We start from the raw sequence: 25,081 nt of genomic DNA on the forward strand, positions 1-25,081 counted from the left end.
CAGGCCGGTGTGGAGGGACGGGCGGTGCTGCCCTCTCGTGTCGCTTGCCGGCGGTGCCTGTCCCCACCCTCCGCCTGGAGGAGAGGCGCTGGCTGGGCCGGGGCCGCGGTGGCCGAGCGTGGAACAGCCCGTGGGGCCCGCTCGGTGCTGTCCCGTACGTGTCTCTATCCTCGTCCCTCCCTGAACACGTGTGCTTCAGCTTACTTTTTTTCCTCCTCCTGAAGTTCTCCAAATCTACCCAAAATCGAATAATTTTAGAAATTCCAAAATGAGGTGGGATGGTTCTCTATGATCGTATAAGAACTAGGCTGAAGTGTGCTTACATGTGACTCATCTTGCTCCGTCTTGCTGTTTTCCCCCCTCGTCTCTGCTTGGCACACGTGTTGCAGTTGCAGCGTGCACTGCTCGGGTTTTCACATCTGTTCCGCAGCTGAGAAAAACTTGCTGTAACGCTGAGCTCGGGGGAGCTGGGAGCTCTTGTGCCTGTCATGTAAGTTTTACCTTGTTACTGCATATGTTTATGTTAAGACAAAACATAATCCTCCAAACAATACAGAGGGTCATACCACCTTTTTGGTTAGTTGGTTGGTTGGTTGGGTTTTTTTGGTTTTGTGGGGGTTTTTTGTTGTTGTAGGTTTGGGGGTTTTTTGGTACGCATTTTCTTAACTATTTTCCATTTTTATTTATGCATATATATTTTAATAATTTCTCGATATATCTACTAAATCCAGCCTGTTCCGTGACGAAGCTGCAGCATTTACTGTGCAACACGTCGTTGTTCCAGAACGCAACGGGAGGGGGAGAACTTACACTGGTTTTGGGGACCGTCGCTAGTTTGTGACTGTGGGCTGTCACGGAGGCAAGCCAAGAGCATTTGCAAACAATGTAGTTCTGCAAATTAAGACGGGAAAAAATATAAGCCATCGTGAAATTTCATACCTTGGTATACCAAGATGAAGATTTCATATATCTTGAGTACTAGAGTCGTGTTTAATGTTTAATGTTGATGTTGCTTAATGCTTACTCTTGCCTTAGTTACTTACTAGAGATTTATCACACAGCTTCAGAATAAAAGCAACCAAAAAACCCTCCAAAATAAATCTGCACTCGTTTTTGCACTGTGTCCTTTCTGTTACAGGATTTCATTAGCGAGAGCTGTTTTTTGTGCAGCAAGACAGAACTTGGTGTCAATTTACAGGACTTTTTTTTTTCCTAGATTGAGTAGCTAGTCCGTCATAGATCCACCCATAGACCTTCTTTATTGTAAACCAGCAATTCCCTGCCTCCTCTTCCTGCTAGCATTTCAGTCCAGAAGTTAAGGAGTGTGAAACTGAAGACTTCCTTGAATTTATTTTGTAACAGTCAACATTTAGGCAAGACGGGAAACAATGCTTCGGGTAATTGTGGAATCTGCTACCAATATCCCTAAAACCAAGTTTGGGAAACCAGATCCTATCGTTTCTGTTATTTTTAAAGGTAAGGAAAACTGTCATAAATGTAGTTAGGGAGGAGGTTTTGTGTAAGACAGTGCCCTTTGTAAGCATTTTAAAATCTGTGAATACATGTTTTCCTGCAGCTATGTCTGATGTAGTTTTAGGGAAGACTTTTTAATTAGAGAGACAGGAGTTACCTGAATGAAATATGAACTGGGTGGAGTGCATTGGTCTGTTCTGTCCAGCAGTGCTTCTGTTTCAGGATCCACATTTTACAACCTTTTGCAAGGGCTTACCCCTTTGCTTTAGAAACACAGATCTAATTGCATAGATAAATCCACTTTTAATTCTGCTATTGAAGATTACCTTGTTTTCCATCTAAAAAATCCTTCGTCTGGATCACTTTGCACAGCCACTGCTCACTGTTACACACATTTTTATTGTGACTGGCTTATTGTTATTAGTAGCATGTTGAAAACAGTAGTTACTGAAGGTGTTTGGGTTTATTTTAGATTTTGGGTGGGTTTTTTTTTACGAACTGATGTGCACTTCAAAATTTTGCCTGTTGAGATTATTTAATTTAAAGATTTAGGAAGGAAACCACATTTTACACTTTCACTGCTCGTCAGTTATATATGGGATAAGAAGACAGTGTGATAAAATTAGTACTTATATATAAAGCTATTTTACTTCAACTGTTGCCATCATTTCCACACTTAGTTAGTCTAGAGGAGCTGCATTTCAGATATTGATTTATCTTTAAGGTGCCAAAACCTCCAAGCAATTTTGGATCATGTAATACATTAAACCAAACTGTTAGAAGCAGGCATCTTAATTCCTGGTGACCTGGTTTCCTAAGTCTGGGGGTTTTTATCCCCTTATGTTTTAGAACAAGTGGCAGAGACTGTCTCAGTAGCTTTCGGAACTTCCTAGCTCTTAAAATATGATTTTACTTGCCCTGCAAAAAGTGATAATACTATAATTTCTCTGTTTGTTCCATATTCTGCTACTTCTTAAGTACCCATATTCTCTTTTCAATTCCTTGTCTTTTTCTTTGCTTTGCTGTTACAGTTTTGCCTTTGTGTTGCCTCTGTTCCTGGAGTTTTATACTCCAGAGTTGGTTTACGCCTCCACTTCTTTAAGTTTTAAATGTCTGTTTAATCCCTCCTTGTAATCTTTTGTTCCTAATATGTGCTCTAATGCAGTTCACTTCTGCTAGTAAATATGAGTTACAGATAGTTTTTTTTCCGCATTGCTGGGTTTGTTTTTCAGTCTTTCAGTTATCCAAACACAGGACTTGGACAACAGACATTGAAGGAATGAGTTTATATTTATGCTTTATGTGCTATAACTGGGATTTTTAATGTTCACAAACATGCTTAACCAGTGTCTCAAATACAACTTCAAAATTGTGACAGGTTTAGTAGGATATTTAATTTCGTATGCTACTTCTACTTATATGGGTTTACTACATACCAGCAGTCTGATTTTTTGCTTTCTGTCCAGAGTGATTCAAGGGCAGAAAATATCAGGCTTTTGCCAAGCTGTTAAGCAGCTCCGATTTAATTTGTGAGTGGAGTGCCTGTTTGCCAAATGCAAGGGCGTAGGGATCATATCAGAAGTATGTTCGACTTCCGGCTGTTAATGTTTATAGATGTCTTTTTATATACACTGATGATTCCCCTCTCACTCTGCTAATGTGTAGAAATGGGAAACTAGTCTTATTTGGGAAGATTTATGTCAAAGGGCATCAGTCTTTAACTTTAGTCCCTACCCAGTGTAGATGCTGGGGGACATAAAAACACATTTGGGAGTGCATTTCTGGACTGGGAAAACCTTGAGCATTTGCAGGAGTTTGGCCGTAGCCCTGCAGTACATTTTCATGTTCTTGTTTGACTCTGGAGTGTTCTTGGTGAAGTCTTAGTGAGCAGCACTCATTTGACAGACAATTGCTGTGGAAGCTGACATTTCACTAAACAATATTGTGTTCAAACTTTAATTTACAGAGCCTTTGCTGATGGCAGGTTCAGTAAATTTAAGGCTTCCATGAAATCACACAGTGTCTCTTGGGATAAGACACTATGTGGCTGTGGTGTAAAGAAAAAGCTTACGGTCCTACAGCTGTTAGTATGAAAGTGACTGCAAAGGTTTTGTATGTTAAGACACATAAGTTAATACGCTTTCATCTGTGAATAGGATAGACTTCATCAAATTACAATCAGTTCAGTTAATACAGTGATTTATATTACCTCCATATTAAGAGGAAATAGGCAGCTGTTTCTGTTCTGATATCTTACATTAGAGGGGTTTTATGCGAACATTTGACTCTTTTTTTCACACATTTGTGTTCAGTCCAATGGAATGGAACTTTTATTTACTTTAAGAATAGCTCACTGTTCAAAGAGAGCTACACCCTGAGAGTAAACTAATATCGCTATCTGGAAGTGGGTGCAGTTCTTCCAGAATTCTGAGTTCATCATCACTCAGTGTGAGACAAATTGTTAGTCCAATTAGTACAAAAGACTGCTGCCATTTGCTAAAATGGCACTGAGTGGCAATGATTAAATTAAATAATAGTTTTGGTTTGTTAGATTCTTGTCTTAGGGTGTAAAAATCTACTCAATTGCTTATCTGTGCAGTCAATATTAGGGCATTTAGTGCTTTGATCATTCCTTTTGACTGCCTCGTTGCAATTTATGCATTAAAAACTGAGGTGAAATGGCATTTAGCTTGATTGGACCAACTTGAGTAAAATTTCTTTTTCCATTTGTGCTGAATCTAAGAACTTTCCAGCAGGCCTGCAACAGTGCATAGCTATGTTAGTTTATATTTCAGTGTGTGAAAGAAAAGAGTATTAGAGTGCAATTATTCACTACATTTATATTTCTGTTTTGTAGAGAATTAAATTAGCTACATTGGGTTTTGGAGATTTTTGGAGATCTGTCCATTTGATCCGGCAGTTGCTGCCACTGTGCAATCTTAATTCTCCTTTTACAAAACTGTTACAGAAAACTTAGTTTACTGAAATATGATTCTCACTTGAATCTAAGATTTAGGACTGTTATAAAAGAAAATGTTTGCTTCTGCTATTCCCCACCTGCTGAAATTTATTAAAATGCTATTTATAATAGAAGAAAGAATTTAAGATGGAAGCATTGGTTGTTTTGCAGTACTGTAATTGTCTTTCTAATGATGGAACAGTTATTATTTAAACAGCTCATCTTGAATGAATTTTTTTTGAACACTGAGTCAACTCATTGGCCCACAAGTTCTTATTACAGTCATTTCCAATTGAGAATATTGACCAATATGTGGTAGTTTAACACCTTGATGAAGATAAAGCTAATAGTGATTTCTTCTACAGTACCATAGCTATTGTAGTTGATGAAACAAATATATAGAGACTCCTACCTGTAGCCATTATAATTTCTTGTTTCGTGGTAGGGCCAAACTAAAAATGATGACTGGCCATATCTTACAGTTTATCCTTAGGTCATTCCTAGTCTTTGTTATATAGCTGGAATCATTACCAGTAAAGGAAGAAGCCTGAGGGCCTGAAACTTGTGAGCACCTGGAATAACTGCACAGTCCTTCTTACCCTGCCTGGCAATGGAGTTTTTGGTTGGAAAAAAGAAGGAGCTTTGCCAACAACTTAAAAACCAAACACACACGCACCCACACAGTGCATTAAAATACTGATAGAAGTGTAATAAAAGGAAAGTCAGTAAAGAGAATATATGCAAAATACATCCGTGAGGAATATGAATGCCACACTCAGACTGACTAAAATTACAACTGAAACCCAACGTAAGATGTTTCCCAGTGTTTTTTTATCCAAAGGTCACAAGGATGCATGGCACAAAAAGTTTTTATCTCATTTTAATCTAGACTAAGCATATTGTTAGTGAAAACATAAATATTTTACTTGTATGAAAATGGGTAGTCCAGAATGTAAAATTTTGCTCCTCGTCAAGAATTTTCTTGACTGTTCTTCAAACCAGGGCTTTCCTTACCTTAGAGAGCTACATTTGAGCTTAGGCAGGGATCTTAGGACTTTTATCCATTAGCTCTATCAGAATCAGGTCTGTGATTCACTGTCTCCTTTACAAACAGCTACAAGTGTTCATTTTTTCACCACCAATGAAAACATCTTTTCCCTGACTATCAGTTTTAAAGGGAAGTGCCAAACCCTAGATCTGGGAACACTCAGTTTTGAAAATGCATTGTCTCCTATTAGATAACATGAGGTTGAATTTCTCTCAGTAACTGGTTAATTAGTGCTTTGTTCTGCAAAATGTGAGTCCACACCATGGTATGTTATGAAAGCTTTTTCCTTTGTCCTGCGGTGTGAGTCAATATCCTGTATAAATTGTAGACAATTCTTGTTACATAAATGTGAGTCAGTTCTCACAATTTGCAGCATGGGCTGACTTTTTCAGTACATCCCACTCTCATCCAGTGAAAAGAGCCACCACAGCCTCCTGCCTAAGTGGTGGGTATATGAACTTGCCCATTTGGCAAGTTTCTTTCCCAGGCCTTTGCAACGTTTTCCTGGCTAAGTATAGTTATAACTTGTGAATAATAAAAATCCCGTTATCTTTACTGTAGTCAAACACAAGGAATGTGTCTGAAACTTGCCCTTCTTGTGGTGGCTAAGCATTTTTTAGATTAGCTGTTGTTTTACTGACTGTACTTAAATATGCTCATTTGTTATCACAAATAGATGCAAGTTCTGTTTAAAGAGCTGTGGTGTTGCCAGTGTTCTTTGGTGCTTCTTAAAGTCAAAAGATTTGTTCTCCATCAGAGCTGTGTACATATAGTGCAACTGAAAAGTAAAAATAACGCCACAGTATATATAATTTACACCACACATTACCATGATTTGTAGGTTGCCCAAATGCAAATTTTACCATGAAATATGAAAAATTTGTAATTTTTAGGCCACAGTGAATGTTGGTGAAGTGATCCACATAACCTCTGGAAACCATTTTTTCAGGAAGGATTGCATTTCCTCTTATGTGAATGTGTATTTCTGCTAATGTTGCTCATTTAAAACAGAAGATGCTGACACTGTAAGCATATTTTCTAAAGATTTTTTTTTTCATGTGATTTTCTTTCAGAACTAAACACAAGTATTTTGTAATTCGGATATGGCAAATATGTAACACATTTTCATTACTACTTTCCCAAGTAGTACTTTAATACTATCACTTAGAGGTTACTGTTTGGTTTGATGTCTCCAAGTCTTTTAGTCTTTCTTTTTTTTTTCATTATTCAAGGTGCAGTCAAGGGTCATAAAAGGCTGAGAAACCTAAATATTTATTTTGCTTTTTGGGAATACATCTAGCTATGCTTAACAAAACAGAATGAAAAGCCTCAACTGCTAAAATTGCCCAGGGGACTTTTTGATTGTAAATTGTGCAACTACTGGAAGAGGTAAAAAGATCTGGAACATTTGGTTTAAAGCTCAAATTTTCTTTTGAGGAATGAAAGGAAAAATTATATTTGTGTAGTGCTTTGGCAAAAGCAAATAATCACCCTTTGTTTGTATTTGCAGATGAAAAAAAGAAAACAAAGAAGATTGACAGTGAACTTAATCCTGTTTGGAATGAGGTAATTTTTTTTTAAATAAATCCTTGGTCATTTTTAAGACAAAATGCTTTCAAAGTCAGTAAGTCAGTTTTAACAGTTGTGTATGTTGTTAGGAAGAGGAACTAGTGTAAGTACATGCAAGTGAATGGATTCATCTTACACCATGTATTGCAATTCATTAAGTTATGTTTTGATGTAAAATTAGATGGATAACTGATGAGTTTATGGCCTGGTTTTGTTCCCACTTTCTTTTCATCAAATGATAGCCATTATTTAGCCACATGTATGGGAACATAAATGGATCGTTTATTACATACTAGGAAAACCCTACAGAATTAGAATAAATTTTACATTGCAGTTCCTCATGGTTTATCTGTAGGACTAGTCCTATTTTGCATCTTCAGTAACATTTTTCTTGGGGAAAATGTTTTCTTAGTAGTATTTTTCACAACCATAAATAAAAGTTAAATATTATTCTTACATTTTGTAATTAGAAATACAAAGAAAGTCAACCTACAACTATTTGTCTAAATTCTGCAGAAACTGACCTCAGCTAATATTGGAGAGGAATCGTATCAGATATTATGAGTGAGAAGAGAATATGTATGTTAGTGTGAAGAAGTAGAACTGAAAAAGAGATTATGGCTCACTGCTAAACAACTCTGTTATTGTTACTAGTAATTAACAAATCAGATATGGGCTATGAGCATTTTTCTCTTTGCTTTTGCAAATGTAAACTGGTTTGGTCTCTCACTAAATGCAAAATTTATTTCTGAATAATTTTTTTGTATGTTCTACTCTTCTGTTAATTAATTTCTACATAACTTGTAATTATAATTTGGGTTTGGTCCATTTTTTTGTTCAGATTCTTGAATTTGACTTGAAAGGAATTGCTCTGGATAATTCATCTTCACTAACAATTATCGTGAAGGATTTTGAAACAATTGGACAAAACAAGTATGTTCTTTCTTCCCCACCCTTCCCCCTTCTTACTATTAAAGAAAAGTTTCAATACAGGGGGAACTGATAGCTGTTGTTTGCTGTGCTCTCTCTTCTCTTCAATGCCATGTAGTGTTGGCTGTTGCTGTTTTGAAAGGGAGTATATCAAGCCATCTCTCTTGTTTTATCAGGGCAGATTTGGTATGAATTAGGCATACAGTCGTGTTTATTGATAGCAGTCCAATTCCATTGTTAGCTTTTCTTTACTACTCTGCCTCCTCCCAATATGTAGATTCAGGTTTTTACAGTATTCTTAACGGCTCAGTCATAAAATTAAGCAAATGCCCTCAGGTCTCTCATTCTTGAGATTCTTGCAAGTCAGTAAAGCAGGAATATATTGCACGCCTCTGACTTTAGGGAAATCCCAGAACTTGAGATAGGAAAGCTTGTTAGTAATCAGAATTTTGTAATGGATTTTATAATGTATCAGAAAAAAAGAAGGTGATTATCTTAAGCACCTAAAATGTTTTACTCTGTATGTGGGTTCAAAGTTAAGCAGGCATTTGTTATTTTTTTTCTGGTTGTGTTTTTTGTTTTTCAAAATGTATTTGTAAATACCATCTAGACTCATATTTGTAATGCTTAAATCCCCTGTGCGTTCAAATGCCTGTTTGGTTTGCTTGAGTTTTATACTTTGGAAGTTGTTCTCCACATACTTTTTCTGTCTACAATTTAAAAAGTAAACCACTGGAATTCTTGGGAAAGTGACTTCCATGTATGGAATATATAGTCCATACCAAAGCCAGAGCGACACCTTCAAAGTAATGCTCTTTGAAAACAGATCCTCAATAACAGCCACCTATTTGCAGTGTGTGATGTGTGTGGAAGGGCTGTTGGCAGGGAAACAGGATAAGGGGGTGAGAAGAGGGAAACACGTGAGCAGGCATCCTGATTGTAACAAGACAATAGGAAATAGCATCTTGTATTTGTTTTAAAGAGAAAAAGCACTGTAACAGCAGAAGGGATTTGATATTAACAAATCATCACATTTAGACAAAAGAGCATGTGAAAGGGGGGAATGTGAAATAAGTTTCCCACCTATCACTTGATGTATGCATAACCTGTATTTCTGTAGAGTTACCAATTCTATTTACTGAGCTGGAGAGAGATTTAGGACTACCATATCAAATTTGCTATTTTTTCACAGTATCCTCTTTCAATGCTTAAGAAAAAGTCTATAGTTATATATATGCCTGCAGTGCTGCAACATTTCAAACAGGTGCTCAGTTGAAGAATGTGCAAATGACACTCCCTTGTTTTGTCTGCATGCTAGTTCAGGATTGCAAAGGTGGAGTGCAATGCCTGCCTAAGGTCCTTACTATTGAGAGCTATTCTAATGACAGTTTAAGAAACCTAGTGTTTGCTGTGTGCTTTCGACATTCAGCAGTAGACCCATTAACATGGGAGGTGTATCAAGTGTCTAAGCTAAGTAGAATTTGAGTCAAAATCAAGAATCTTTCCCTTAGAGGTTCATGTTTTTATATATTTTACTTTAAAGCCTAGATTAAATTTGGATTTTGTTTTTGACTGTAGAGTATGCCTAGGGGCCTCGATTGCCTAAGAATGAGCAACGAGAAGAAACTACACCATGTCTTTGGGTTTCCTTTTTTTCTTCTGGAGGAAAATCAGTGGGGATTGCTCTTGTTATTTTCAAGGTAGAGACAGTGTTCTGCACCGTCTTTGCTGCAGTGTAGGCTGGAAGCAGAGCAATGAGTTTCTCAACCCAGCTTCCCTCTCTGGCTGCTCACTCAGCCAGCTCCTGGCCAATACACACTCTGCTATTCCATGCATGGTTAGTCCTGCTGAGTTCCAGGCACCTGGTCTGTTGCTGTGCCTAAGAAGTGACTACAAAATGCATACTCCCCTCTGGAACAACAGAGCAGAAGATTGCAATGTAAGACATGATTTGTTCCAGCTCCTAGAAACTGAAATAGCTGTTCATCCAGTTCGTTCTTAAACTGACGCAGGACGAGTAATACAGTGGATGTTGTTCTGCTTTTACGCTGTGCCAAAGCACTGAACTCATTGCTTTGGCATGTTTCTGTAAATTAACCCTGAAAGAACATTAGAATATTTTTCCATTTCTTTTTTCCTGGAGATAGAATTTACTGCTTCATTTACAGGATCACTAAACTTTTGCAGATAGATTAAATGAGTGCTCTTCATAGTAAAAAGACACAGTCATTGGAAAAGATAAATAAAGCAAACCACCACTTTATGCGGGCAGACCATCGTAGGAGTAAACCAGAGAACTCATATGATTCATGCTTAGTTAGATTTTCCAGCATAAAGATGTTTGAAAAGAGAACACATCTGTTTTCTATTACATCTAAAACCTCAGTAGAAAGATTTCAAATTCTCAGAACACAAATATTTATGCAGTTAAAAAAAAAACCAACCAAAAATAACAAAACAAAACAAAAAAAACCCCAGTAACTTTAGTTGTCCCTGTGAAGTTTGGAAAAAAATATATTAACAGGAAGTTAAAGTTGTGTCTGTATGAAGCGATTTTCATTCTATTTGAAAGACTCGGAATTATGTGTTTCCCCATGTCCTTTGTGTAGTTAGTAACCTAGTGACAGGGGAAAAACAGCTTAGGCACACCCTTTTCTCTAGCAGAAAAATGCAGCCACAAATGAACAGTGCAGCAAATTATTTAATCATGATTAAGTATTTTTCATAGTTTAATGATTTCTAGATTGTTTGAATCCTCCTACAGCTGTACTTTTGCGTGGATTCTTTTCCACATAAGCGTGACTGTGCGCAATTGCAAGCTTCCCTTGTATCCATTGTATGCAAGATCCAGCCAGTTTAAGATGCAGTTTTGGGCTTTTCTTTCTTGGACAAAATAGAATCCATGTTCTGGGGGTTTTTTGAAGTTTGTTCATGCAAAGAGTATTATCAAATAACTAATGATAAATAGATTTTTTTCTTAATAAAAATTGCTCAACATAACACAAATAACAGTAGGTGAGTATTGAGTCTTGTAGCATAGACTCTATAATGAAACATACACACTGAGAAAGAAAGGTTCAGTATAGCAATTATAAATGCAGTGTGAAAACAAGTTTGCTGATGAGAATAATAAATATAGACCTCTGCCAAAATAAACCCTTAAATATAGGTGAAAAGAATTCAAATTCTTGACTCTCAGGCAGTTGAAACCTCTGGGCTTCTAGTAGAAGTAGTATATAAGCTGCTGGAGGAAATGATATGCTAAAGAATTTAGTATAGATTGCTACCTACAAACCAAGAGAAATAATAAAATGGTTGGTACTGTGAGTTAGCATTTTCTGATCCAGACAGGGATGTGAAGTTTCACTTCTCTTGGTTATTTAGGCAGCTAAGAGGAAGTGCTAACCACAGTGCTAACGGATTAATTAGCTTTGGCACAAGTGCAAAAGTTGTTCAGTAGTTAGTCATCAGGAGTTCACTGATTTCATGCTTATAAACTAAGTATTTCCCTTTGGTTACTGGCAGGAAAGTGTCATAGGCCTAGTGCTGGTAAGGTTCAAAATCAGCTTTTAAACAGGTGTCTTCTTCAGTGGTAGACCAGAATGTTTAAATTGCTTGTGGCAGGACAGGTTTTTTGCTTTACTTCTGCAAAGCTGGAAAAGTTTAAGAGACCTGACTGACTTAAGAAGCAATGCTCATTGGCTATCTTCTACAAAAAGAGCTGATGAACAGCTGAGAGAGAATATATTAAGCTATTCCAATAGCAGAAACTATCCCATTTGACGGTGTCAAAAGATAAGTGTGATCTGGAGTTAAAGAGACAAATGTTGATCTGCCCAGGCAAGAGGAAGAAAGCTGAAATAGGTCTAGCAAAGGGCAGTGTCTTTTGAGGATAGACAGGTAGCAGGAAGTCTTTTCAGCTGTGCTAGAAGGAAAGGACTCCTCGTCATCTTGTAAGGCATGACTTCAGATGGAGATTACATACAATCCTGCTGAAGGTAAAGTCTTCAAAGTTCAGAGGAACACAGCAGCTTCACAGTAGCCATGCAGAGAATTGGGAGTCTAGTTACATATCAAAAGGAAGTACAGTAGCCGATCTTGCAGCAAAGCATTGAACATCATGGTTATGGTGTCACAACAGCCACTGCTGTTGTCTAATTTAGCTGACAGCCCAAAGATTAGAGACCTGAGAGACACATGTCAGAAAAAAGGATTTCTTCGAGGCCTGTAGACAAGTGACAAAGCTGAGACTTATCGATGTCTTTGAGACATTCCTTGTTACTTTTGAAAGTATTACTTCAGTTGCTGAGTAACTGTATGATCAAAACCAGACTGGTCATGGTCCTGGGTACCTGTTCTAGCTGACTGTGCTTGAGCAGAAGCACTGGACTAGGTGATCTTGGGTGGTTCCTTCCAACCTCATCATTTCTGTGGTTCTGCTAAGAGTGGAGTGAAATATCCCAAATCCAGTGAACGGGATGACTTTGGGGAAGGTGGAATACTACCCAAAGCTTAGAATTTGTATAAAGCTTAGAAGTAGATTAAGATAGGATATAGACTGACTATTAAATTTCTCAGTCTTGCTAGAGTGGAAAAAGACTGGAGACTGTTGTTGCCCAACCTGCTAAAGGAGAGGAAACAAAGGACTATAGAAGCAACTGGTTGCCAGCAAGTAGTGTGTATAACTGATTCCCTCTTCAGTTTTCTGAAGGTGATCAGTATTTTAAAAATGGTTACTATGCATTCAAATCTGTGCAGTTGTCATTGGCACAGGACAGATAAGGATGTAGAAATGGAAATTTACAGTGAAAAATTCCAAAAACTCTACTTTGAACAGCTATTCTTGAGTTAATGTCACCAGATAGGAGGGTGTGGTTGCTGAAACTGTTATCTTGATATGAGATAACTTTGAGTGGCTTCTGAATTGCTGATGTTTTTGAAGCTAATGTATGTCACTCCAGCTCATATCAAATGAAAATGTCGAGTCTACATAATTTTTCTACAAATGTGCATAGGAGAATATTTTCTTTGTCTTTCTCCAGAATCCCATTTGACCTAACTGCTTTTGGCTAGTCTTGTTGGGTTTTTCCCTTCTAGACACCTCAAAATATGTAAATTTCTATTTGTTATTCTTAAATGGAAGCCATAGTCATGGTTGAAGGATTTAAGGAAAATAAGACTATTTGGAATTGATACTGATTAGTTTTCTATTGAAGGAAAAAGAGTGAAGTGGGTTTCTTTCAGTATCCAGCTGCGTAAAGGAAATGTAAGCATTTGTTCCAACTGTAGGAATAGTTTGCCATTTGCTTATATTATAATTGCTTTCAAAGCTATTAACATGTTAGAAGGCTATGTTTTAAAGAAGAAGATGCATTGAGCTACCCAGTATGTTTCTCTCTTCTAGGATTTGCAATCTTTGTGGAATGAACCTTTTCTACTTTTCTTTGACTGCTGGATAGTATCAATGGCTGTCTGCATGACACCTGCTCTTAACATAGAAAAGTATATAAAGGGAGATGTTCTCTTTGGTGTGTAATGTCAGATTTACTTGACTTCTTTATAACAGTGATTTTTTGAATTTTGAAGTGACAGGGGGAAAAATACAGCCTTTTTCTGCTAGCAAGACCATGTTGTTTCCTGGGCTGGGTAGATGTTACATGCACCACAGGATGTTTATGTGATGTTCCAAATCTAGATTTGTCTTGTGGATCGAATGCAATTTTATTACGTAACAAGAGAAATTACTTTTTAACCTCCCTAAAGCTGAGAAACACATGGAGACAGCGTTTCAGCTAATTTCCATCTCTGTCCAACAATTTGTAAAAACTAAAAATGTACCTATGGTTCATCTAATGCTTACTGAAATAACTAGGTGTACTTCTGTAGTTTTTTAAAGGACACTGGATCAAGACTACAATACTGGATCCAAGTGTCTACTCAATAAAGGGAAGAGAGATAGGTGTTAGAAATGGCATCAGAGCTTCAGTCATGGTCATCTTAAAGATTAGAAGAGAATTTCATGAATTTCACGAATTTCCTCTGCAGCATGGCCTGACCTTAAATCTGCTTTTCACATCTAGACCATCCCCTCTGTGTGATGAGTATGTGAGGGATAGCTGGAATATTACTGTGCTCTGGCAGTTTGGGGAGCAGAAGTGAAAGACTTGAGTAGTGAATCAAAACTATAAAGAAGACAACTAGTTTTGGAGAACTGAGATGAACTGGGAAAGCAGAGTTGACTGAGGAGGTGACAGCACCAAAATAATTCTAACAGGTCATTCAGACAGCAAGTGTAGTTATTTTTCATACATTAAACAGGAGTTGTAATGTATAATACCAGGAAGATATATTTGCAGGAAATTAATCTACTTTGTCAAAAAAAGAATTTATTTTCTCGTAGCATAGCACCCAAGAGTAGCTGTAATAATGCTCTTGCTCTATGTCAAAAAATACCCTTGTATTCTAAGCTTCTCCATAAAACGGCACTGTATTCTCAAGGGACCTCAGTTAGGTTCTCTGCGTACAGATCTTTTTTCTGTTTTGGCAGCAAATCTGGTATTTTGTTTATAAAACATGTTGTTTTAATACTTACAAGATTATCTTGGGTTTTCTTCACTGATAAAAATCTCAGTTATTCCAATAATCCACTTCAGTATAGGAGTAAACTGTTACTACATACTATGGGAATGGTATCATAAGACCAGTGCCACACTGTGAGAAACTCTGCCTAAAAGAAATCTCTTGGATTAAAAGTACATGGTGTTTACACCTTTTCATGAGACGATGGGTGTGACAGATGCAGTCCCAAAGCAGGCAGAAGTAGCTCAGGAGAGTCTAACACGTCAGATCCTTTGAGCAGCTTCCTTTGGTAGGCCTCTCTAGAACCATATTGAAGCATTCTGAGGCTTTAGAAGCAAGAAGATGAGCCTATTCCAAAATGTAGATGGGCAAGAAGATCACCTTTGTGAATTCTCTAGTAAGCACATTGGTTGCATTTGTTCTCTTTCATTGTTTTCATTACAGAGACGTGTGTATGTATCTGGTTTTGTGTCTCTTTCTATGTAATACAGTAGCTATCATACCTAAGTTTTATCCATTACTTCTTACCTGGGAGTTTGCAAAGCTACACAGGGAAAGGAGGGATTATATCTTTTAGTTTGCCGATGAGAATTCAGTGGTTGAAACAAGGAAGTACAAATTAGCGGTACGCAGTCATAACATGACATTTGCAAGGATCTTTTGTTGTGCTTTGAGTTTTCAAGTCCTGGCTAGAGTTACTTGGTTGACTAACAGACACTAGTAAAAGAAAAAGGGGAACCTCTGTTTGGTGTATACTTGCATTGTAATGATTTTTATTTCATTTCAGATTAATTGGCAGTGCATCCATCGCACTTAAAGATCTTGTAGGTAATCAAAGCAGGTCTTCTCCCTTCAAACTCATACCTCTACTAAATGAAAGGGGACAAGAAATTGGAGTGAGTGACTTACAATTACTTATTTTACTGTATTCTTAATCAAAATGCTCCAGCAACAGGGTTACTATCAATTTAATGCTTAGAAATGTGTAGCAAAAGCTCCAGACAGATGAAATTTATAGCAAAATATAATTATGTCTGCACCATCTGAGTCAGTTTAATATCCTTTAAGCTATAAAATTGCGTTCTGTGTATACATTATGTATTTTTATATATGTGTTATAAATATTTTGGGCACAGAGTGTGCATGGAAATCAGCCTGATGTTGAAAAAGTGCATTCTCCAAGTACCAGATGGAGTTCCCATATGCACTTTTTTTTTTCTGTGTTCTTTCTAATAGCCACATGTATCATAGCACTGATTCTGGAAAGCACATGATCATGTACATGTTCACTGCCAGCTCAGTTCAGAAAATTACACAAGAACTTGTTTAACTTAGTTTAGCACATGTTTAAATTTAACTGGTTATTGACTTAGCTACTAAGTAGTTTCTAAACCTGGGGCCTTACTGCGTTTGTGTAGTCTAGCTGTTAAGGCACTTCATGTTGCATTGTAGTACACTTAAATAAGAAGAGTCTCCAAGGGTAATTTCAATTTCTCATCAGCTGCAGTTTAATATTATGATTAGTTGGTCACAGGGTTGGGCTTTTTTTGCTGGCTCCTCATGTTACTCTGGCAACAACAACTAATAATGGTTTGTTCAAAAATCCGAAGCTGCATTCAAGCACAAAAAAGACAATTCTATAATTAGAATGGAAAATGACATAGTGTTTTTGTTCCAGGATGGAACTATGAACAAGCAATTACAAATGCCAGATAGAAAATTTTACTTACGCTTCAGACTTGTTAAGTTGCTGATCAGAAAGTGTTATTTCTCCATGCCTCTGTTTTTCTGTGAGCAAATTTAGGATGTCACCTTGTCTGCTGTGAATATTGTGGAACCACATAAATTAACATTTGTAGAACATCTTACATGCTTGTATTGTGACAGATTTTTCTAAATATAAATAAAGTGATTCCATTTGTTAGATATTATTTTAAAATCTATTCAATTAACTCCAAATTGTGTAATCTTTATTGTTTGTATGTATATATAGCCTAATAACAGTTTATCAATTTACTAGTAGCTGAAACTTTATAAAAAATGTGCTGTGACAATGAGTAGTTAACTGTTCGTGTACAGTGTTAGAACAACTGGCTGCTTTAAATCAGCTGTTGTCAATACTGTGTGTTTCTCTATAGGCAACAATTGATTTGGTAGTAGGATATGAGCCACCAGCTGGACCCGTAAATCCAAATGATCCAGGAGGGACCAATACTCAGGAAGGTATTTCCATCTTTTCTCAGAACAGTATTGTTAAAAGCTCATGTAGCTGTTTAAGATAAGGCAAGAAAGTGATTCAATAGCATTGTTCGTCAGAAGAAAATGTTCACCAGAAACAAGCATGTCAAGACTGCCAGGTAGTGATTTTAAAGAAATTAAGGATGATTCAGAACTACAGCTAAGAAGAAAGTTGGCATTTACTAACATATAATGGATTTTAGCATAATTTTCTCCAGTGGAATCAGGTTACAAAAGAATGATGTTGCTTAAAAGCTTTGAAAATGGCTTTTGTTTAGGAAAGAAAAGTTCTCGAATGCTCAAGGAAACAGCAATTATCTGCTCTAATGCTAGGCATAGCCCTGCTCTAATGCTAGGGCTGACCAAAAACCAGGGGAGTCACATCTATTACTTTCCCTCTCAGGAGCTTTGTGAAAAGATTTTCTTAAATCGTTGAACCTTTTTCCCCCTACAGAATAATTAATTTTTGGAAGACACTGTTTTATCATATATTAGGCTTGATATTTGATTAGCCAATGAAATACTGTGATCAGCAGGGAATATTCGTTGATCTGTCTGTATGTTGTATTAACCAGGCTTCTTCTGAGAGTGTTTTTGAGATCCTCTGGTTTCCTAGACTGTGTGAAGTAACAACAGGTTTTTACAGTTGACTCGCAAATAATTAGCCTAATATCGAGTCTGTGTTTGTGCAGAAGGAAGTAAATGCAATAAATATGTATTTGAAGAGAAGAAAACAGTTTGACCATTATTTGCTGATAAGAAAGAAAAAATTAAAATCAGGAGTCTTCTGGAGGGAAATTTTGATTCCATTGAGTTCACTGGTATTCTTGGAGTGGAAGGATAGATAATGGAAACACAAAAACTGTGTGTTAAATTACCACACTTCAAAATAATTTTATAGAAATGTGGACTTGAAGACTAAAAATGCAAAATTGAGATATGAAATTATTTTGATTGCTCTTTTAAATGTACTTGAACTATAAGATACAGCTAAAATAAAAAATGGCAGTTTTTTAACTAGCATTCAGCAACTACATGAAAATTATTTCAGTGTGAATTATCAAACAGCTTAGTTAACTGTTGTAAATACCTATTTTCCATGAAATGAAATCACTTTCCCAGCTGAGATTGCTACAGCTCAGTTTTAGGAATTAAAAATTAAGTGCTAAGTTAAAGTTAAAGTATGTAATCAGTCAGTTGCATGGATCCATTCAGGCAAATGGATTTTGAGAGATGTTAGAGAAATAGTTGGGGTCTTCTGGTTATAAAATACATGGTATGTCAGTCTCTCTGATTTTATACATCTCTTACAAGGATCACTGAAGACTTCCTCATGCAAAGTGATCATCACCCTATAATTCATAAAGTTAAATGCAATCTATTAATGCTAACCATCAGAGACAAACTCTAGATTTTGCCATAGTCACTGTTTTTCAGTTAAGAGAAGAAGCTGGAAACACGAGGGAGTGCCCACTTTTGTGGTCTAGATATTTATGGATTCTGTTTTGCAATACTGGAATCTCACTGTATGATTCAGTTTTGTAGTGTCATGTGCTTGTAGAACTGTCTTTCGCAGGTATGCTGATTTCAGAACTGTCAAAGAGGCTTACTAAGAAACTTTTCCACACTTAAATGTTGTGTAGAAGGATTCAGAGTTTTATTTTAGATGGCAGACCCTGAATGTCTTCATGATTCTGAACTAAAAACCAGCACTGTGCTATAGCCTAGTCTTGCAGATGGAAAACAGCTTCAGCTGGAATAAAATTAACCCCTTCTGGTGTATTGTGAAATAGGTGATGGTTATAGCTGAACTGTGTTTTGCTTCAGTCTGTTGATTCAAAAAAGTGTATAGGAATTGTATTAGGCACACTGCATGCTGAAGAGAGACAGATCTAGAGGTAGTTTGGTTATGATATGAATTTGTTCTTAAGCAGCTTTCAAAAGGAGTTGGAAGCATGGAGTTGGCAAAAAAAATTGTTGACATGAGATAATAATACAATTTTAGTGGAACTCTTGGCTGTTGGACTCTTACTCCTGTAACTTTAACATCCAGCTCTGCTATTTGTTTATTTATTGCACTGGTTTTTTTCTGTATGAGATGGAGAAGATGATGGAGATTATGAGGATATATTGGATGGCCCAGTTGGTGGTATCACACCAGCAGTTCCAAGTGGCACAAAGGAAGCCCAGCTGGCTAAACGCATCACCAAAGGAAAGAAAACACGGAGAATCCTTTCTAACAAACCACAAGATTTCCAGGTATAAGATTTATTAAATATTGCATGTTCCCTTTTTCTGCCAAGCTCCTTTCACATAGCCTGAGCATAATTTAGTGTCAGCTTCTGCAAATCTAGTGCACTGTAGAGACAATTAGCCCCTTCCTTTGAAAGGCAGTATTTCAAAAGTATTCTTCAAATGTGCCTGTTACTGAGATGTCTGATTTTGTACAGTTCTGACTGAAACCTCATTGAACCTTATTCATTGTGTAGTTATTGTATAAATTTCAAACTACAACAGCAGCTTTAAAAATAAGTGGTTATGTAAAGTTAAAAAAACCTACTGAAATAATTAACCCAAACTTGTCTTGTAAAATTCAAGTATAACTATACTTGCTATCATAATTAAGTCTGAAAAGTCTGTCTGGTCCTAACTGCCAGCTACTTCAGGTACTGGCTAAGTTTTCTGATGGTATAATAAGAAATGCTTGTCACCAGGATGACAGATAATATGGAGAATTAATTAATATAAATATTTGTTGGTTTGGTTTTTTTTTCAGATTCGTGTTAGAGTCATTGAAGGTCGCCAGTTGCCTGGAAATAACATAAAACCAGTAGTCAAAGTTCATGTTTGTGGTCAGACACATCGGACAAGAATCAAAAGAGGAAATAACCCGTATTTTGATGAAGTGAGTGGTGTAAGAACACTCTAGCTGAAATGTTGATGCTATCAATTGTAGAAAAGTAGTTAATACCACTTTCATTGTAAACAATTATTAAGAATTTGCTAATTTTTATGTGTAATTATTGCTAATACTCATTTTGCCATTTCGAATCCCTTTCTTTATGTAATCACATCACTAAACACATCTCTGTCACCAACAGTCTTAGCAGATAAAACTGTCTAGAAGGAACTTGAAGTTCAGCTGAGACACATAGAACACATTCGTTGGTGCAGTTGGCCATGTGACAGAATCACTTTGAATAGTTGTGTGCTGGTCATAAAAATCACAGAAGAATTAATTAGAAATCATAGACCTCTATGGTGAGTGCAGACAAGTGCTCAGTGTAATGCTTTGGATCAACAGGACTGCCACAGAATCTGGAAATGTCATTGCCTTGCTACCCATGATTTGTAAAAGCACAGGTAGATTTCTTTGTCCAGAGGGGCTGTACACCAAACACACTGAAATAGAGGAGAGAACTCAAAACTACATAAGGGACACAAGGATGATCCCATAGCTGGAAGAGTAATGTTGCCAAACTTAAGCTTAATAGAGAGGATGCTGAGGATAACTCTCATTATCTGGACATTTGTGGAAAATTCAGAAGATTTTGGAACTGCATGGCAAGCATGTTTAACACATGCAGGCAAAACCAAGGAAGTTATAAAACTTTGAAACTAAGCTCTAGGTAGCAGTCAAGATTTATGAAGCTGTGGAGTAAACAGGGAGGGCAAAAATTCAGTTGCAACTTATTTTGAAACAATTCCTAGGATGTCTCAGTATCCAAACTAGACTAAAACTGGAATAGGATGGACCATGTTTACATACCCTTCCATTTTGTTGGATAAAATACTGACTGGAGTGTAGCTGGGATCAAATACCAAACTGATGGAGGCATATGCTATTATGAAAACAAATAAGCTAATAAAGAGTATATTCATCTTCATGCAGTCAAACTCTCAGATTTACTCTTATGGCCTTGAATTTCAAAATTTCAGATCATTACAATCACTGTCATCGCTAGCCCTAAACAAGACCTTTTTGACAACTACAACAGAGGTGGCTAGACCAGGATTTAATGCCCTGGAAAATGAACAACCATTATAGTTCCTGAAGTTGTTCCCCTGAGAAAAATGTGAAGTGCAGAGCAAGGAGCAAGGGTTGTGCTAAAAGTTTGCAGCATAGTTATGTTTACTGCATTCATTCAAATGGAAGTTGTGAATGACTTGTCTGTTTTGTACTGAGTCTGTTTACTAAATTTAGTTTTTTATTCTGCACTACATTATCATATAATATGTCCAGCAAAGAGGCAGGGTAAAAGTACTGCATTAGGCATGCTTCATGTGCCTCTTAAAATAATGGGTTTGCATTTTATGTTCAGCTAGTTATGTGTTTGTCATTCTGAGACAGGTTTTTTTGTTTGTTTTTACCCTGACAGATATTCTTCTACAATGTCCACATGACTCCTTTAGAGTTGCTTGATGAAACAGTTAGTATTCGGGTAAGAAAAAACACCACGTATTTAGAAGGCTGCTTGATGCATATGGCATTGGCTGGACATTTCACCATGTTTAGGAACATTCCTGTTTCATGCTCCTCTGTCTTTTTAGGTGTATGATTCTTACTCTTTACGAGCAGACTGTCTAATGGGTGAATTTAAGGTGGGTATAAAGTAACTTCCATATCTTGACTAAATGAAATAAAATGGGAGAAATTTTTTAAGTACTAGTTTTAAATGTTTAAATTTATACTTCCTTAGCATGGGGCCAAAGAATTACTTGATGATGTCTTGCTTTTCATACCAGAGACCATTTGCTCAAAGCACTAGTAAGCAGTTTTCTTATTTGAGTAAAAGATTATTATTAATGAAATTTGTGAGGTTTATATACCGAGTTCTCTAATTTACATCCAAGAGAAAAAAATATTTACCAAAAGGTAATTTTTTTCCCCTCAGGAGATGAGGTGATTATTTGGTATGACATACGGTTTGAAGAGATAATGTTAAAAGGGAGTTATAATAGGCAGAATAGTGGTATGTATGGTGGCATAAAGATACACATTCTCAAATTATGTGTAAAGGTGTTCCTTCGGTCAGAAGTTAAGTAAAAGAGATGGTGGAAAAGTCTCTTAGTTAAAGCAATTTGTGATGATATTAGTGAGATTGTCTTTATTTGTAATTGTTACATCAATATTGGGAGGTAGACATCTACCTGTTGAAGATATTCCTAAAGCAATATAGACAAAGAATTCTCATAGCAATTGTAAAGGCTACTGGGATCCCTTATTATAGCATTTACAGTATCAATGTTGGCTGTATTTTCTGTTTGCTTCTTTGGTACTGCATAAATTCAGTAGGTCTCTGGACCAGCTTTTACAAAAATATGCAAATGTGGAAGAGTGCTCTTTTCTAAATGAAATGCTTTCTACCACAAAGCTTTTTGCTTCTCACTGCTTATTGTCTATGTAATTTCTAGTGACTCAGTCAGTGATATATTGCTCTGCTATTGTGGAGGATTGATCATTCACTAAGCAGGTGACAGCACGTCATTCAGCTACTTTGTGCTCCTGCAGGCACACATTCCAAGAGAAAACCGCAAGGGTAATTCTGTCTAGAAAAACACCCTTTCAGACTTTACCTGAAAGGAATACTAGCCCCAATTGCCATGAGCAAACATACTTACCTTCCTGAACATGTTTGAAATCTGATAACAATGAATAACAATCATGGCATATGTGCAATCTTGTCCAGATTTGAGACAGTGGGGGGAAAAAAATGGTCATATTCTTAATAAAACAAAAAAGGAAATTATTCATTAAAAAAACAAGATTCACTTCTGGAACTGAAGGATGAGATGTTGAGCAGGAAATAAGCAGGGAAACAAAAGTGTTCTGAAAAGCCTGTCTGAACATAAAATAATGGCTGAACACAGGGAATTCAAGAAGCAGTAAGCTAGCCCCACCTTCTGTCTCTGGTAAATGAAAAAGCTGGGGATCTGAGGAAAGAATAAAGTAACTACAAATGTTAGTTCTAATACATATTTTCTTGCATTGTCTTCTTGGCTGTTCTATCCATTCATAATCCCTCATTTGTCAGGGTAAGACATTTTCTCCTCCCTATAATATGGTATGTAAACTGTCTTTTGTTTGTGACAAGAGAACAGTGTAATAGTACTCATAAAAAACGTGAGGGGAGTTTCCCAACCACTTTTTTGTTTTGGTATTTCTTCAAAGATAATACCTTTAATCTTTATTTCAGATTGACATTGGCTATGTTTATGATGAGCCTGGTAAGTAACAGTTACTCCAGAACTTTTTTCCTAGCTTGAAACTAGAGGTTGAAACATTTCATTAAATTTCTAAAGTAAAAGAAGTTATTTAAGTTATTTGTTTGCTGCTTTAAATATTAACTTTAAAAAATCCAACAATATATATCTCTTTCAGTGATTTCAAGATAAAGTAGAAGCCCCTTTTTGTATCAAAGATCTAAAATTTGAAAAATAATGCAAAAATATTTGATAATTATGTCCCTGAATTAGTATGCCACAGCATTTTAACACTAGATTTCTTGTTTTGAATGGCACTGTTGAGACATGTCTAGGACAGAATAAATTTTTAAAATAAATAAGATAATTTAGGTTATACTTTTGGAATAGTTGACGGTTTATGTGACGTCTGACATTTTGTAATAGATGTTACTGGGGGCTAGTGGTGATGTTTTGTTTTATTTCAGGCCATGCAGTCATGAGAAAATGGCTTTTGCTAAACGATCCTGAAGATACAAATTCAGGACCCAAAGGCTATATGAAAGTCAGCATGTTTGTCCTGGGAACTGGAGATGAGCCACCAGTAAGTTTCATTTAAATGTCTTTCTTCCCCTTTCCACTCCACAGATATTTATTTGTGCCCCCCTAACATTTTTTTTAATACTGTATAATTTGCTCTGTGAGCAGTATTTAAAAGACAAGATTTACAAGTGGTTTCCAGGTTATGCAGCACTAAGTGGCTAACTCAAAGCTTATTTTGTTATTCTGCCCAATTAAGCGACCTCTGGACCAGCTCTGGGTGTATTACTCTACTATATGTAGATACTCCTTCGTATACTGAAGTAGAGATGTGTTAGACTGTTCTTGCATGCAAGCTAATATGTAGTTCTCCTTAGCAGAGCTAATTAGGCCGAGTAACATATTGATACCAGTTCCAGGACTAAGTCAGGAATGTCTCCACTACTACATAACGTAGGCAAGCCCACAGAGAAACCTGAGTACCAGAAAGCTCCAAATTTTTCCAGGTGAAAATCAGACCTATCAATAATTACAAGCCAGGCACAAGTAATTTGATGCATATGAAAGCAGTAGGTAGTTTTAACAATCCACTCTTTAGCTGTCTGCTCTTCTGTCAAGGTAAAAACAGGCCCTGTTTTCTTGTAATGTTTTTCTTACTTGGCTATTGTCTGTAGTTTAAGTTCTACTGTTCTTCCTGCCTGATATTTTTGCATACTGGTACTACCTAGTTAAATATAATATGGTCCTCAGAACCATGGAAGATTTCCTTCTTGTTGCATATTAACTCTTCCTCTCTGCTGTTCTCATTATTCTTGAAATCACAAGGATATGTCTAGTTATTTGTGGTGTGTTTATTTATAAATGAGGAAGCGGTAAATATATATCAGATTTGTAAGCCTTTCTAATTGCAGTAAGATGCCTTATCTTAAGATGAGTATGAAATTTGCATGAATTGACATTATACCTGGGCCAAAATCATCATCATCTGATGATGATGATTTTAAAAGTATGATTATAATGGGCTCCTGCAATTGAGTACTTTAGAGCTAAAAGTGTAAGTAAAATAGTTTAGCTAGAATGAATTTTTTGTGGCTTGATAATTTGATACAGACCTTCTTCATAAAAAACTGACAACAGTCTTCTGTTGAAGAATGTTGCGGGCACCAGTATAACTGATCACCTTAATTCTGTACATTATTCTGTCTTTATTGTGTACCACTGTATCTCCCAACAGGTTGAAAAAAGAGAGAGAGATAATGAAAGCGATGATGTGGAGAGCAATCTGTTATTACCTGCTGGCATTGCACTTCGATGGGTCACTTTCCTTCTCAAAATCTACAGAGCTGAGGACATTCCCCAGAGTATGTAGCTTCTCCCAACTTGTCCATTGGTGTTTTTATTTATCATTAGAAACATTTATTTGTGTTAGCTATTCAGAAACGTTCTTTGAACATAAAACATTTTGAGGTTTTTTCATTTTTAATTGAGTCAGTCATTCTGTGATGGCTCCAGTCCTTTTTTACTGCTTAGTAAGTCTACTTAATTCTTGTGATGGTTAATTT

General features: G+C 36.5%; 1 protein-coding gene and 1 long non-coding RNA gene across 6 annotated transcripts in view; both read left to right on the plus strand.

Annotated features, from left to right (window-relative positions):
- Positions 1–21: 21 nt before the first annotated feature.
- LOC113949541 lies at positions 22–1,207 on the plus strand. The gene is made up of 3 exons (XR_003528462.1): positions 22–273; positions 390–490; positions 732–1,207. It is a non-coding gene; the product is annotated as an uncharacterized LOC113949541 (long non-coding RNA).
- An 84-nt stretch (positions 1,208–1,291) lies between these two features.
- MYOF (myoferlin) overlaps positions 1,292–25,081 on the plus strand; it is a 66,724-nt gene continuing 42,934 nt past the window's right edge. For all 5 annotated transcript variants that reach the window (XM_027648104.1, XM_027648106.1, XM_027648105.1 and 2 more), the window contains exons 1-12: positions 1,292–1,476; positions 6,991–7,046; positions 7,891–7,982; positions 15,346–15,454; positions 16,697–16,781; positions 18,895–19,055; positions 19,573–19,701; positions 21,176–21,238; positions 21,348–21,398; positions 22,994–23,024; positions 23,468–23,583; positions 24,754–24,880. In XM_027648104.1, coding sequence (XP_027503905.1) covers positions 1,389–1,476; positions 6,991–7,046; positions 7,891–7,982; positions 15,346–15,454; positions 16,697–16,781; positions 18,895–19,055; positions 19,573–19,701; positions 21,176–21,238; positions 21,348–21,398; positions 22,994–23,024; positions 23,468–23,583; positions 24,754–24,880 — 1,108 coding nt within the window. In that variant the 5' untranslated portion in view covers positions 1,292–1,388. The remainder of the gene's footprint in view (positions 1,477–6,990; positions 7,047–7,890; positions 7,983–15,345; positions 15,455–16,696; positions 16,782–18,894; positions 19,056–19,572; positions 19,702–21,175; positions 21,239–21,347; positions 21,399–22,993; positions 23,025–23,467; positions 23,584–24,753; positions 24,881–25,081) is intronic.

Source organism: Corapipo altera, unplaced genomic scaffold (assembly GCF_003945725.1).
Source record: "Corapipo altera isolate COAL_440 unplaced genomic scaffold, ASM394572v1 56, whole genome shotgun sequence".
NCBI classification, from domain to species: domain Eukaryota; kingdom Metazoa; phylum Chordata; class Aves; order Passeriformes; family Pipridae; genus Corapipo; species Corapipo altera.